The sequence below is a fragment of the Aedes albopictus genome, chromosome 3, assembly GCF_035046485.1.
Source record: "Aedes albopictus strain Foshan chromosome 3, AalbF5, whole genome shotgun sequence".
Lineage (NCBI taxonomy): Eukaryota > Metazoa > Arthropoda > Insecta > Diptera > Culicidae > Aedes > Aedes albopictus.
In genome coordinates, this window is record NC_085138.1 from 307,937,829 (window position 1) to 307,954,693 (window position 16,865).

General features: G+C 42.5%; 1 protein-coding gene across 1 annotated transcript; it reads left to right on the forward strand.

Annotated features, from left to right (window-relative positions):
• The first annotated feature begins 2,604 nt into the window (after positions 1-2,604).
• On the forward strand, positions 2,605-5,509 carry LOC134291453 (uncharacterized). Its single transcript, XM_062859211.1, has 2 exons — positions 2,605-5,385; positions 5,439-5,509. The coding sequence occupies exon 1, from the start codon at positions 2,622-2,624 to the stop codon at positions 5,259-5,261; it is 2,640 nt and encodes an 879-aa protein (XP_062715195.1). The 5' UTR covers positions 2,605-2,621; the 3' UTR covers positions 5,262-5,385; positions 5,439-5,509.
• The last annotated feature ends 11,356 nt before the right edge of the window (positions 5,510-16,865 follow it).

A 16,865-nucleotide genomic window follows, 5' to 3' on the forward strand; every position in this document is an offset into this window, starting at 1 on the left:
CTTTTAACCGTCATTTGTTGTTTTTTGCTATAAAAGATTATTGTCAATTAAGGGATACCTTAATGTCACTGTCTACTTACAATTTGTCCGTTTTTTCTGTTCAGAAAAACCTTCAAATTCAAAAAGATATTTTCGTTGGTCGGAAACCGGACCGCTATCCACTACCTTTACGTACAACTTTCAAAATGACAGTTTTAGTTTGTTCTATTCGTGCGTTGTGTGTTCGGTTTCAGTCGTGTCAGTGTCGTCAGTTTGTGTCATGTTTACATTCGGTCTGTTTTGGTTGTTTGATTTTGTTCTTTTTACGTTCATGATAGAGTGGAGTAGACCAGCGTAGACTACGTTCAGATTGTCTGTGTCAGTACGTTTGTTTACCGTGTGTGGCGTGTTGTATATGTGACAACTTTCCAAGATGGGAAGATTTGATGGTTTTTGTGTCCTATCTAATATCTTCACATCGTCAAGTCTGAAAACATGGTCATTTTCTGCTGCGTGGTCTACTAGCGCTGTCTTTTCCCTAATACTAATAATCGCTGCGTCTGCATTGGTGTGTCCTGCTTCTCTCAGTGTCGTCAGTCTGCGTACGTTTGAGCGATGTCCCGATATGCGCGTTTTCAGCTTCGTCGTTGTCATCCCAATGTAGCAGCCATCACAGTTGTCGCAGTTGATTTTGTATATTATATTACTCTGTTCGTCGTTGGGTGTCTTGTCCTTAATCTGTGGTAGTAACGCGCCAACCGTGTTTGTTGTTTTGGTGGCAATTCGTGTTGGATATTCCCTTCTCAGTGTTTTGATTATCTGTTGTGAGAGTCCATCGATATTGGTGAGCGAACGAAAAACAGTTTCTCCCTCATCTGGTCTGTTTTCGTTCGCTTCCATAGCTGTGTCCACTTGTTGTCTGTGTAGTTTCACCCTATTGATTACTCGGCTGATCAACGTATTCGGATAATCGTTAACCAAGAGTTGCCGACGAATTACGCTTTCAACTTCTTCTTCTCGATGGTTCGTCGTAAACGTGTACACCCGTTTGGCGAAATTGAAAGCTACATTCATTTTTTGGTGAAACGAGTGCAGCGATCGATAGTTTAGAAACCGCCCCGACGATATAGGCTTCATATACCATTCGGTTGTTATGGTTTGGTTCTGGTTTCTTGTCATAACCATATCAAGAAACGGTAACCGATTGTTCTGCTCTCGTTCGACTGTAAACTGGAGATTTTCGTCTTGGCTGTTGAAAATTTCCTGAACCATTTCTATTTTATCCCCAGGGAGAGCTAGGAATAAATCATCCACATACTTTTTTAGGTATGGGATTGGAAATGGTACAGCTTCTACTGCCTGATCTAGAATATCTTCCATGACCAGGTCGGCTATCATCGGAGAGAGGGGGTTCCCCATAGCCGTGCCAAATTTCTGCTTATAGAAAGAGCCATTGAACGAAAAATAGCTACATTCTATGCAAAAGGCTGTAACCTCCAGAAATAGGTCGAGACAAATGTCGGTGTGTGTACCAATTTCATCCCAGTGTTTTATGATGCTCTTTCGCACTAGTGTTTGCGGAATACATGTGAACAAAGAGACGACATCAAACGATACCATGACGTGTCCCTCCGGTAGGGTAACCGTGTTCACCAACTCGCAAAACTTAAACGAGTCCGAGATGTTGTACTTACTGTGCAACGAGCGTTGTATGATCGCTCCTACGAATTTTGATAGTTCGTACGATGGAGACGTCATACACGGCACCACCGGCCGTAACGGCAGCCCGGGTTTGTGTGTTTTTGGCTGTCCGTATATTCTCGGGCACACTGCTTTGTAGGTACGCAATCGTCTCGCTGTTGCTGCATCCAGTAGACCCAAATTTTCGAGGCGCCGTACAATGCCGTTGTTCTTCGTTTGGAACGCACTGGTCGGATCTCTCTGTGTCTTCTCGTATGTGTTGGTGTCTGCTAACAGCTGATCCATCCGTGCTACGTAGTCTTGCTTGTGCATTATCACAGTTTTGTTTCCCTTATCCGCCTTCAGCACGTACAAATTCGGGTGTTGTTTTAGGAAACTTCTTGTCTCACGTTCTGCTTCTTTCAGAAATCTTTCATTCGGATGCATGGGGCCGGCATGCTGCTGTCGGTGAATGAAATTCTGAATGTTGTTCGCGACCCTGCATCTTGTTCGCTCCTGTACGTCGGCGTCTTGATGGGTTTGGATTACGGATTCAACATCAGCAAGCAGGTGGTAGAAAGGCATCTCGGCAACATTGGTGGATGGGAGCGCAAACTTTGGTCCCAGGCTGAGCAGCAATTCAACTTTTTCTGGTAGTGCAATTTCAGTGGCATTGTGGATTGCTTTTTCGTTTAGGGACGGCGATCGACTTGAACAGTGATCAATCATAGTTGCAAGTAGCCGTTCGAATTTATTGCTTGTTTTCTGTCGGTTTGATGTGGTTTGTCGTTCGAAGAAAACCTCTTGGGATGCGAAAAAGGTGGTGTATCGGCTCTCGGGTAATTCTCCGGAAAGCTTCGCGCGTAGTTGTTGTTCCATCGCCCGCAGTTGTTTGATCCTGAAGTATGTGTGTCGGATCTCCAGACTTAGGACTTAGGACGTCAATATAGTAAATATCCACCATGGCGGGGTTTTATCAGAGCATAAACGACGAATTCGGACCCGAAGTAAGAGCCACACTAAAAGAGTATGCGGACAACAACCGAAGACTGAGCAACATGGTGGTACGAAAAGATTTTCTCATACGATGCCGAAAGGAAGGTTTGTTCCCCTCGCACATCCAGAATTCATTCAAGTGCGTTTTCCAACTACTCGAGGAGCGCAGCCCCTATCTGAGAAACCTGGAAAGCTGCATCACAACATTCAAGCGAAAAGTCCTAAGTCTGGAGATCCGACACACATACTTCAGGATCAAACAACTGCGGGCGATGGAACAACAACTACGCGCGAAGCTTTCCGGAGAATTACCCGAGAGCCGATACACCACCTTTTTCGCATCCCAAGAGGTTTTCTTCGAACGACAAACCACATCAAACCGACAGAAAACAAGCAATAAATTCGAACGGCTACTTGCAACTATGATTGATCACTGTTCAAGTCGATCGCCGTCCCTAAACGAAAAAGCAATCCACAATGCCACTGAAATTGCACTACCAGAAAAAGTTGAATTGCTGCTCAGCCTGGGACCAAAGTTTGCGCTCCCATCCACCAATGTTGCCGAGATGCCTTTCTACCACCTGCTTGCTGATGTTGAATCCGTAATCCAAACCCATCAAGACGCCGACGTACAGGAGCGAACAAGATGCAGGGTCGCGAACAACATTCAGAATTTCATTCACCGACAGCAGCATGCCGGCCCCATGCATCCGAATGAAAGATTTCTGAAAGAAGCAGAACGTGAGACAAGAAGTTTCCTAAAACAACACCCGAATTTGTACGTGCTGAAGGCGGATAAGGGAAACAAAACTGTGATAATGCACAAGCAAGACTACGTAGCACGGATGGATCAGCTGTTAGCAGACACCAACACATACGAGAAGACACAGAGAGATCCGACCAGTGCGTTCCAAACGAAGAACAACGGCATTGTACGGCGCCTCGAAAATTTGGGTCTACTGGATGCAGCAACAGCGAGACGATTGCGTACCTACAAAGCAGTGTGCCCGAGAATATACGGACAGCCAAAAACACACAAACCCGGGCTGCCGTTACGGCCGGTGGTGCCGTGTATGACGTCTCCATCGTACGAACTATCAAAATTCGTAGGAGCGATCATACAACGCTCGTTGCACAGTAAGTACAACATCTCGGACTCGTTTAAGTTTTGCGAGTTGGTGAACACGGTTACCCTACCGGAGGGACACGTCATGGTATCGTTTGATGTCGTCTCTTTGTTCACATGTATTCCGCAAACACTAGTGCGAAAGAGCATCATAAAACACTGGGATAAAATTGGTACACACACCGACATTTGTCTCGACCTATTTCTGGAGGTTACAGCCTTTTGCATAGAATGTAGCTATTTTTCGTTCAATGGCTCTTTCTATAAGCAGAAATTTGGCACGGCTATGGGGAACCCCCTCTCTCCGATGATAGCCGACCTGGTCATGGAAGATATTCTAGATCAGGCAGTAGAAGCTGTACCATTTCCAATCCCATACCTAAAAAAGTATGTGGATGATTTATTCCTAGCTCTCCCTGGGGATAAAATAGAAATGGTTCAGGAAATTTTCAACAGCCAAGACGAAAATCTCCAGTTTACAGTCGAACGAGAGCAGAACAATCGGTTACCGTTTCTTGATATGGTTATGACAAGAAACCAGAACCAAACCATAACAACCGAATGGTATATGAAGCCTATATCGTCGGGGCGGTTTCTAAACTATCGATCGCTGCACTCGTTTCACCAAAAAATGAATGTAGCTTTCAATTTCGCCAAACGGGTGTACACGTTTACGACGAACCATCGAGAAGAAGAAGTTGAAAGCGTAATTCGTCGGCAACTCTTGGTTAACGATTATCCGAATACGTTGATCAGCCGAGTAATCAATAGGGTGAAACTACACAGACAACAAGTGGACACAGCTATGGAAGCGAACGAAAACAGACCAGATGAGGGAGAAACTGTTTTTCGTTCGCTCACCAATATCGATGGACTCTCACAACAGATAATCAAAACACTGAGAAGGGAATATCCAACACGAATTGCCACCAAAACAACAAACACGGTTGGCGCGTTACTACCACAGATTAAGGACAAGACACCCAACGACGAACAGAGTAATATAATATACAAAATCAACTGCGACAACTGTGATGGCTGCTACATTGGGATGACAACGACGAAGCTGAAAACGCGCATATCGGGACATCGCTCAAACGTACGCAGACTGACGACACTGAGAGAAGCAGGACACACCAATGCAGACGCAGCGATTATTAGTATTAGGGAAAAGACAGCGCTAGTAGACCACGCAGCAGAAAATGACCATGTTTTCAGACTTGACGATGTGAAGATATTAGATAGCACACAAAAACCATCAAATCTTCCCATCTTGGAAAGTTGTCACATATACAACACGCCACACACGGTAAACAAACGTACTGACACAGACAATCTGAACGTAGTCTACGCTGGTCTACTCCACTCTATCATGAACGTAAAAAGAACAAAATCAAACAACCAAAACAGACCGAATGTAAACATGACACAAACTGACGACACTGACACGACTGAAACCGAACACACAACGCACGAATAGAACAAACTAAAACTGTCATTTTGAAAGTTGTACGTAAAGGTAGTGGATAGCGGTCCGGTTTCCGACCAACGAAAATATCTTTTTGAATTTGAAGGTTTTTCTGAACAGAAAAAACGGACAAATTGTAAGTAGACAGTGACATTAAGGTATCCCTTAATTGACAATAATCTTTTATAGCAAAAAACAACAAATGACGGTTAAAAGTTTTAAAAAACTACCACTGGACGAAAAATCAACAATTTCATTCGGTATGTGTTAAGTGTAGTCCAAAGTGTTAAAACCTATAAAAACGATTATAATAAATTACAGATTCCCTGAGGAAGATCCAATAAGGATCGAAATGTTGGAAGAAGAAAACATTTAGTTGTTTTTGACCCCGAAAAGACTGAAACGCCAAAACTATTCGAAAAACATAGGCATATAGCAGTTACGGGCCCCTTTTCGTTAAAGGTCTATGAAAACTTCCAAACGAGTGAGTCACTGACAGCATTTTATATCGTCTAATATACGTACACTGTGTTCAATAAGTTCTAATACAACACCAAATTGAATTCATTTCACATCTGTTGTTAAGATTTTCTAAGTAAATGCATCAAATGCATTTATTGAAAGGTCATATAACACACATCAAATACAGCATATGTTTTGGAATTAACTGTTCGTTATCCTTCTCTGCTGATCGCTTATGTAGGTGTCGCCATTTCAGACGGCACGCACCCAATTTGATATTTCGTATCGTTTTCTCGAGTAATGGTTTTATGTTGAAACAAATTCGATTATTTCCTCAATTCCTCATTGCTAGTAAAAACAAAACTTAGATTCTGTATTGGTGAATAATAAAGCCATTTCAACTTGTACAAAACATAAATACAAAATTAAACAAAGAACTCTAAATAATCCACTCAGTGGTGATGGTGCCTTCCTCTTGCCTTTGAAAACCCATTTCAATAACACTCAACTCAAGTGATATGTTGATGAATATTGCACTTACATACGTTTAACAAAAATCCATTTCATGGCACCACAAATCATATCATTTATCTGGCTTTTGACGTTTGAGACATAAACTCTTTAAAAACCGCAATCTTGAATTTTGATGATATTCTCGTCGCCATTTTTGAACTACTTCCCCATATAAAATATAGGTACGTATATTGAGAGGTCTCTGAACCTTAAGCTCCGTTAAACAGTCCCCATCTTGAATTATGAGCGTCAATTTGCATTTTAGACCGCCATCTTGGATATTCTTATCACCATTTTTGGACTCCAGACATCTTCCCCATAGCAAATATACCCATATTTGCTATGGGGAAGATCCCAAAACTGAATTAAACGAACGCCATCTTAACCCTTTGAAGCCGGAATTTTTCCAAGCGTTATTCTGGAGTTTTATCTACGTTTTTCTGTAGTTTTGGTATTCAATAGTATACAAACGGAAGAATATTATGCGGAGTATTTTTTTCTGGACATCCTAGGTCATCCAAACTATTCTTGAGTTTAGATCCTAAAGTCTACGGGTGTAACGGTAACTTCTTTCATTACATAAAGCTACGATTTGTAATCTATCATGTTCAGCAAGTCTTCTGAAAGGTAAATAGACAATATCAGATCAGTCGGGGTATCCTAGGCAGTGCTGAAAAATTCATTTCGTCATATCTAAATTCAATCACCTACAGCTCATTTTAGAAGCTGAACCTGAGAATATGATATATGAAAAACTTGTGCAGCTAGACTAGTTCTGCTAGAAAGTCACGGAAAAACCGATATTTTTCGAATATTTAAGGTAAATGTCACGGACTACCTTTGAAAAATGCCAAATGATATTCACGGTGAATATCATTTAGCATTTTTCAAAGGTAGTTCGTGACATTTACCTTAAATATTCGAAAAATATCGGTTTTTCCGTGACTTTCTAGCAGAACTGATCTAGCCGCACAAGTTTTTCATGTATCATATTCTCAGGTTCAGCTTCCAAAATTAGTTGTAGGCGATTGAATTCAGATATGACGAAATGAAATTTTCAACACTGAGGTCATCCAAACTGTTCTTCTTTAGATCCTAAAGTCTACGGGTGTAGCGGAAACTTCTTTCATTACACAAAGCTACGATTTGTAATCTATCATGTCCAGTACGTCTTCTGAAAGTTCAATAGACAGTATCAGATCAGTCGAGATATCCTAGGTCATCCAAACTGTTCTTGAGTTTAGATCCTAAAGTCTATGGGTGTAACGGTGACTGCTTTCATTATACAAAGCTTCGATTTGTAATCTATCATGTTCAGCAAGTCTTCTGAAAGGTAAATAGACAATATCAGATCAGTCGGGGTATCCTAGGTCATCCAAACTGTTCTTGAGTTTAGATCCTAAAGTCTGTGGGTGAAACGTTAACTTCTTAAATTATACAAAGCTACGATTCGTAATTTATCATGTCCAGGAAATATTCTGAAAGTTCAATAGACAATATCAGATCAGTCGAGATATCCTAGGTCATCCAAACTATTCTTGAGTTTAGATCCTAAAGGGGGGGGGGGGGGGGTTCGGCCAATGACCGTATGGACGATAAAAAAATTTTGTATGAACAAATGACCACGCGGGGGGGGGGGGTTGAGAAGTCCCAAAAAATGACCACGTGGTTTATGGACAGCCCCTAATGATGTCAGTATTCACTAGCTAATATCTATCACATGTGCATAGTTGTTATCTGTTTTATTCAATAGAGCACAAGATCTAATCACTAGCTATATATCAAAGTGAAAAAATCCTTAACTTCCCATTTATCATTGTTAAAATGTCAAAAGTCGACATATCCTAGGTCATCCAAACTGTTCTTGAGTTACTCATAGATAGTTTGGCTGACCTGAAAGGAATATTCCCATAGTGTCTCTAAATGACATTTGAGATTTCAAGAGCTTCACGGATCTCAGCAGATTATGCTATGCTATTATTTATGGTGAAAACACATGAAGTTTTTCTTAAAGATTCGAAGGATTCCATTATAGAACAGTTTGGACTAACGTGAATGTCCCAAAGATTTATTATAAAAAAGTAAACTTCAGATTGCTCCTGTTGCGGTTGATAATGCAGCGTTACTCAGTATAAAAGATATGGATACTGTTACGAGTGGAAACCTGAAGTCCTGAACTCCAAGGTTGTTTGACTGACCTGGAATATCCCTGTAGTGTCTTTTAATGACATTGGAGATTTCAAGAGCTCACGGATCTCAGCAGATTATGCTATGCTATTATTTATGGGAGGAGCGGACCTGGTGTGATGGTTAAAGCACGTGACTATCACGCCGAGGACCTGGGATCGAATCCCACTCCCGACAAACTCACAAAATGTGAGTTCTTTCTTCGGAAGGGAAGTATAGCGTGGGTGCCGAGATGAACTGAACTAGCCTAGGGCTAAAAATCTCGTTAATACAGATAAAAAAATATTAATGGTGAAAACACAAAATGTTTCTTGTAGATTTGATGGACTTCATTATAGAATAGTTTGGACGACCGTGAATGTCTCAAAGGTTCATAAAAAAGTAGACTTCAGATTGCTCCAGTAAGAGCGGTTGATTATGCAGCGTTACTCAATATAACAGATATGGATACTGTTACGAGTGTAGACCTGAAGTCCTGAACTCCAAGGTAGTTTAGCTGACCTGGAATATCTCTGTAGTTTCTCTAAATGACATTTGCAATTTGAAGAGCTTCGTGAATCCCAGCAGGTTATGCAATATTATTATTTATGGCAACACATAAAGTTATTCTTGTAGATGTGAAGGAATTTATTATAGAACAGTTTGAACGACCCTAGATGTCCTAAAGGATTATAATAAGCTAGTAGACTTCAAATTGTTCCAGTAACTGCAGTTGATTACGCAGAGTTTCTCAGTATAACAGTTACGAGTGTAGATCTGACGTCCTGAATTCCAAGGAAGTTTGGCTGACCTGAAATATCCCTATAGTGTCTATAAATGACATAGTAAATGTCAAGAGCTTCACGGATCCCAGTAGGTTATGCAATGCTATTAATTGTGGCGAAAATACATAAAATTATTCTTGTAGATTTGAAGGACTTCACTATAGGGCAGTTTGGAACACCTAGAACATCCCAGAATATAAAATACCTTGTGATATTCTTCACAAAGGCTAAATGGAGACATATACACGAAACCCACATTCAAAATCAGTTTTCAGAACAACTGGTATGTCAATTATTTCGTTTTTCCAAATTTCATGGTGTTCAGGATGTTCTAGGTTATCAATGAAGTCCCAAACGCCAATATCCCCATTTTTTTTTCCTAATAGAGGACTCAATTTGCAACAACTTTGCCGAGGACAGTATTCTGTTTTATCGAATGGTTGAATTTATACAGCCGTTTCTATGTTGGGGTCATATATGACCACTCTGGCTCCAAAGGGTTAAATGTGGAGCCCTATAACTAATATACACATATTGCATGGTTTAAGGGCTAAATAATCCATTAAATAGACGCCATTTCAAATAAAGAGCCGCTATCTTGGATTTTAGATCACCATCTTGGATATTCTATTCTGGTCGCCATTTTTCAACTTCAAACATCTTCCCCATTGCTTATACCCATATTGCATTTTTTTTGAGAATCTAAAACTCAATTAAAAAGTCGCACTCTTACATTTTGAGCCGCTATTTTGGATTTAAGTCCACCATTTTGAAAATTCTGATCACCATTTTTGGAGTCCTGACTTTTTTTCCCATACCAGATATACCTACATTGAATTGTTTAAGAACCTAAAACTCCATTAAACAGCCGCCATCTTGAATTTGAAGCCGGCATCTTGTATATTAGGATGGCATCTTGAATTCTGGACCGACTTCGTGGAATTTCTGGTCTTCAGTGTTGATTTCCGCACAAAACTCGACAACCCTGCTAAATGTTACAAAAATCGCCGAAGTTTGATGTGTCGCATGATGGGGCTTGGTTAAGTTTTATGTAGGTACGGCCAGTTCTACCGGTGCTGGACCGCAGCACTGAAATGGCCAGAATTCCGGAACGCCTTGACCGATCCGGTCATTTTCTATAGCAAACAATACGGTAAAATTCCGGTTCGATTTGAGCTATAATCCGGAAAATGTCAGCCAATGGGAAGTGCCTTGAAAGTGAGCGGCTTGTTTGGCTTTCTCGCACACTAAAGTGTATTGAAAGGCTATATGTTCATTCAAAAAATGAATTTCCGAAAGAAGGCTCGGAGGGTCAAGTCACATATACCAATCAACTCAGTTCGACGAATTGAGATGATGTCTGTATCTGTATGTATGTATGTATGTGCGCAAAAAAAGTTCACTCATTTTTAAGGCACTTCCCATTAGCTGCATTGTTTCCTATTAAAAATGGTCAGAATCGGTCAAGGCGTTCCTGTGTTATGACTATTTCAGTGATCCGGATCAGCACCGGTAGAACTAGCCGTATATAAACCTGAACCAAGCCCAAGCACATCAAACTGTGCCGATTTTTGTATCCTTTAGCATGGTTGACGAATGTTGTGCGGAAATCAACACTGGAGACCAAAAATCCATGATGTCGGCTGAAAATTCAAGATGGCGACCTAATACTCAAGATGTCGGCTCTTTAATAGTGTTTAAGGTTCCAAAACTATGTAATATGGTTATATTTGGTATAGGGAAGATATCTAGAGTCCAAACATGGCGACCAGAATATCCAATGGATTTAATGGAGTTTTAGACTCCAAACCAATTAAATGTGGGTATATTTGGTATGGGGAGTACGGAACCCTAAAATGGCCACCAGAATACCCAAAATGGCGGTTGAGAATCAAAGATGGCGGCTGTTTAATGGAGTTTCATTTTCTGAAACCATGAAACGTGGGTATATATGGTATGGGGATGAAGTCTGGCGACCAGAATTCCTAAGATTTCTGATTCGATCCGCACGAAAAAGGCGCTACCACTGCTAGGTGGATTAATTAGGGTTTTTGCACACAGATATACATACGCACACGAACATACACACATGCAGACATCATGTTAATTTGTCGAACTGAGTTGACTCGAGTGACTCGACCCTCGAAGCCTTCTATCGAAAATTACCCTTTTGGACTCAATTTACAGGGGATAGAAAATGATCGGGACAGGCAAAATTTTCTCTTTTCAAAAAATGGTCAAATAGCTGTAACTTTGTTTACAAGTGCATCAAGAAATCTAAAATATTTACTGTAAGTTGATCAACTAGTTGTGTATCGATGGTCCAAATTTGGGAAAGATCAGGCTATTCTTCATATAAGTCATAATCGCTCAAAATTTCATTGCATTCGGTTCATTGAATCCAGAGATATAACAGCTCAAAGTTTGCTATCGGATAATAATGAATTTTTCCATAATCTTTCTAACTTCATGTAGAACAGCCCGATCTTTCCCAAAATTGGACCATTGATACACAACTAGTTGATCAATTTACAGTAAAACTTTTAGATTTTTTGATTTTTTAACAAGGGAGGGGGGGGGAGTTGCTTCGGCAAACCTGAGCATCTGTTTATTTATTTATTTATTTATTTATTTATTTATTTATTTATTATATATCTTCATCTGACCTACTCGGGTCTTAATGAAGTGTGGCTGGGAAAACCCTCAATCAGGCATAAAAACCCGCATCTTTTCACACAAACAACACGTTAAAATAAGTACAATAAAATATTATTACAGAATAAAAAATTAATTAAAGCTAACATTATAAAACAAAAAATCGTACGAAGCACATCAATTAAAATCAAATTGTTCAATTACATTATTAAAGTTTACAATCATAAACCTAATGGGATCATGCTGTCCATATCGGCTGTTACGAGGGTCCAAGTGGAGGAAATTGCGGCGTCGTAGAGGTCTTTCTGGAACATATATTGGAAGCTCGGACAGTAAAGATGGAGCATCAATCTCGCCCTTCAAAAGCTTTCCTATGAAGCTTGATTGCATTGACGACCTCTTTTTTGCTAAAGTATCCAGCCCCATACACCGGTGCTCATATGGCGGAATCGCAAAAAATTACGTTGCACAGCTTCAAAACGGTCAATCCAATTCTGACTATACGGCCACCAAACTACTACTGCCGATTCCAAGATGGAGCGCACTAAAGCACAGTATAGAGATTTAAGGCACAAAGGATCTCGAAACCCATTAGCAATCTTGAAAATAAAGCCCAGCTGTTTATTCGCTCTAGAAAGCACATCATCGTAATGCGGCCTGAAAGTCAGCTCCGTATCCAGTATCACTCCAGGAGTCGCGGCTCACAACAGCGTCTGATCCCCATGTTAGGGGCGGCTGATCTACGTCCGAGTGCCAGGGAAGGACTCTAAGCTCAACTGTGCACTATGGTCCTCCGGAAAGTAGGGGGTTGGTGTCAGGCCCTACGAGCCAGCCGTAAAAAACCATTGTAACGGAAAATCAGCAACAGAATAATACGAACCGAGACCAACGGCAACGACCCCAGCGAACAAAAAGGACTTGCGATTGGAAACTCGGTACGTGGAACTGCCGATCTTTCAACTTCATTGGGAGCACCCGCATACTCGCCGATCTACTGAAGGACCGCGGGTTCGGCATCGTAGCGCTGCAGGAGGTGTGTTGGACAGGATCCATGGTGCGAACGTTTAGAGGTAATCATTCCATCTACCAGAGCTGCGGCAACACACGCGAGCTGGGATATGCAAAGGCGCGTGATCGGTTGGTGACCGATCAACGAAAGAATGTGCAGGTTGAGGATTATGGGCCGCTTCTTCAACTTCAGCATAATAAACGAGCACAGCCCACACTCCGAAAGTACTGACGATTACAAGGACGTATTTTACGCGCAGCTCGAACGTGAGTGCGATCGCTGCCCAAGCCACGACGTCAAGATCATCATAGGAGATTTAAACGCTCAGGTAGGCCAGGAGGAGGAATTCAGACCGACGATTGGTAAGTTCAGTGCCCACCAGCAGACGAACGAAAACGGCCTACGACTCATTGATTTGGCCGCCTCCAAAAACATGGCCATACGTAGCACCTTTTTCCATCACAGCCTCCCTTATCGTTACACCTGGAGATCACCACAGCAGACGAAATTTCAAATTGACCACGTTCTGATTGACGGACGGCACTTCTCCGACATTATCGCCGTCAGGACCTATCGTGGCGTCAACATCGACTCCGACCACTATCTGGTGATGGCCAAACTGCGCCCAAAACTCTCCGTCATCAACAATGTACGGTACCGGCGACTGGTACAACTTAGAGTGACTGAAGCAACCGGATGTCGCCTCAGCATACGCGCAGAATCTCAAGGCCGCGTTGCCAGACGAGGGCGAGCTCGATGAGGCCCCTCTAGAGGACTGCTGGAGAACAGTGAAAGCAGCCATCAACGACGCAGCCGAGAGCACCATCGGGTACGTGGAACTGAATCGACTGAACGAATGATTCGACGAAGAGTGCAGAACGGTTTTGGAGGAGAAACACGCAGCGAGGGTGGTAATGCTGCAGCAAGGGACTCGACAGAACGTGGAACGTTACAAACAGAAGCGGAAACAGCAGACCCGCCTCTTTCGAGAGAAAAAGCGCCGCCTGAAAGAAGTGGAGTGGGAAGAAATGGAACTGCTGTGCAGTTCCCAAGAAACACGGAAGTTCTATCAGAAGCTCAATGCATCCCGCAACGATTTCGTGCCGCGAGCCGAAATATGCCGCGCAGGGCTATGGAGAATCATGGGCGAAAACGGGTCCATACAAATTGAATTTTTATTTGCATGAACGAAAGACCAAGGGGGGGGGGGAATGGTTGTGGCGCGGGGTAGTATCGGAATCTCCCAAAAAATGACCACGTGGTTTATGGTCAGCCCCTAGACTGATTAAAGCAACGATGGACGGTGTTCAAAACTGCGTCAGGGTTTCGGGTGAACTATCCAGTTCATTCGAATCTCGCCGGGGGCTGCGACAAGGTGACGGACTCTCATGCCTACTCTTAAACATTGCTCTGGAAGGTGTGATGCGACGAGCCGGGCTCAACAGCCAGGGAACGATTTTCACAAAATCCGGTCAGTTTGTGTGCTCTGCGGACGACATGGACATTATCGCTAGAACATTTGGAACGATGGCAGAGCTGTACACTCGCCTGAAGCGCGAAGCAGCAAAGGTCGGACTGGTGGTGAATGCCTCTAAAACAAAGTCAGGCCAAACATTTCAATAGGTCCTATCTGCATTTGAGAGGCTCTCTTTGTTCACTTTCTCTTTCAACTATTGCAATTTAATGGTACACTTTTCAACTATTTTTGCAGTACAAATCAAAAGACGATTGTTTTGACCATCGTTCAATGCAAGGAGACAATCATAATACAAAAAAACAGCTGAGATATTAACGAAAGAGAGGGAATCCAAAGAGAGCCTCTCTTCTGCAGATAGGACCTTTAGACATGTTTGGCCTGAAGTACATGCTGGTAGGCGGAACCGAACACGACCGGATCCATCTGGGTAGTAATGTTACGATAGGAGGGGATACTTTCTAGGTGGTGGAGGAATTCGTCTACCTCGGATCCTTACTGACGGCTGACAACAACGTGAGCCGAGAAATTCGGAGGCGCATCATCAGCGGAAGTCGGGCCTACTACGGGCTCCAGAAGAAACAGCGGTCGAAAAAGATTCACCCACGCACCAAATGCACCATGTACAGAACGCTAATAAGACCGGTGGTCCTCTACGGGCACGAGACATGAACCATGCTCAAGGAGGACCTGCAAGCACTTTTCCAGCGATGCGTTCTAAGGACGATCTTCGGCGGTGTGCAGGAGAACGGTGTGTGGCGGAGAAGGTGGCCAAAGCCGGAAGGATGGGCGATGGGCAGTGCATGTTGCAAGAATGCCAGACAATAACTCTGCAAAGTTGGTGTCCGAGACAGATCCGATTGGCACAAGAAGCCGCAGAGAGCACGATGGGCAGACCAAGTGAAGCGTTACTCGGGCGTGACCGAGGATGGAGAACGGCAGCCACGATCCGGAATATTGTTGTCTCAGTTTTATCTTGAATTTGATGTAGTACCTACTTAATAAATGAAATTAATAATGGTGTTCAGGGGATTTCATGGGTCAGCAGGAGAATTCCCATGGTGTTTCAGAGGTTTTCATGGGACTTCAGGAGGGAGTTCAGGGCGTCCCATGATGCTTCAGAGCGTTTCAGAACGTACCATGGGCGTTCCAGGGGTGTTCCATGGAGCCTCATGGGGTTTCAGGGGCGTTCCAACGGTTTTTAGGGGGTTTCAGGAGCGTTTCAGGGATTTTCAAGAGGTTGCAAAAGTGTTCCATGAGGTTTCAGGGTGCCCCAGTGGCGTTCCAGGTGATCTGAAAAGGTTATAGGAGTGTTTCATGGTGCATTTCAGAGGCGTTTCAGGAGGTTTTAGGAGCGCTCCAAGGCCGTTCCACGAAGTCTCAGTTGGATTTATGAGCGTTCTATGGGGATTTAGAGGTGTTCCAAGGTTGTTCCAATGGGTTCCAGCAGATTTAAATGGGTTTCCAAGTGGGGCGTTCCAGAGCTGTTCAATGAGGCTCAAAGGATTTAAGGGGTGTTTCAGGAAGCTTCAATGGGTTTCAGCAGCGATCTTTAATGTTTTTAAAGGCATTCCAGGAATGTTCCAAGAGATCCCAGGGAAGTTTCAGGAGTGAGTCCATGGTTTCCATAGGGTTTCGAAGGAGATCCATAGTATATATCTCTAATATCATGTTAAACCCTGAAACGCCTTGAAACGCCTAGAATCCTCTCTGAAAATGTCCCGAAATTTTCTTGAAAGCCCTCTAAATCTCCCGGAAACCCCTTTGCATCCCTCCTGAAAGCCCCTGAAAATCATTGAAATGCCTTCAAGCTCCATTAAAACATCACTGAAGTAAATTTGAGATATTATTTTTAGTACATGCACTACTTTGCCCAAACAAACCAAACCAATATCACTTGTTGATCTCCGTATCAAAATATGATATTATTGAGCTTTTTTCCTCTAATCGGGCTCTTTTATCCTTGTAGTCCAAATTTCGATGTGCAGGTTTATATCTCGCAGGCCTACACTGAAAGGAGCCTTGCAGTAATGACAAGCACACAAATGTTTTTAAATTTACCATGGCAAAACATGATCATCGACCCACCAACGCTTCTTGTGTGCGTTTTGTTTCTTCTCACATCAACCGGTTCGATAGCTGAGTGGTAGCGTGCGAGCCTGGTGATGTCAAGATTCTTGGTTCGAATCTGGTTGCCAACAGAAACTTTTTTTAATTGAAAATCGAGTCCATGGTAAAATTGAAAACATAATTCTGTTGAATTAAAACGAAACTCAGTCTGCACAAATTTAGTGGTGTTGTGCATTTAAATTGACCCTCAGAATAGTAATTTTTACCGCAAGCCGCCGTTCAGTGTAGGAAATATGCAATCGCCGAGTTGAAAGTCCAATTCATCCGCTATGAATAAAGATATGTTTATATTACTGTTATAAATGGGGGTATAAGCCCTTTCCTACAGACGCCTTGGTCCGGACACAGTAATAAAATGCTTCAACGTATTGCCTTAAATCGTATCTATGCATATTCAAACCTAACGGTTCAGCATGGGGCAT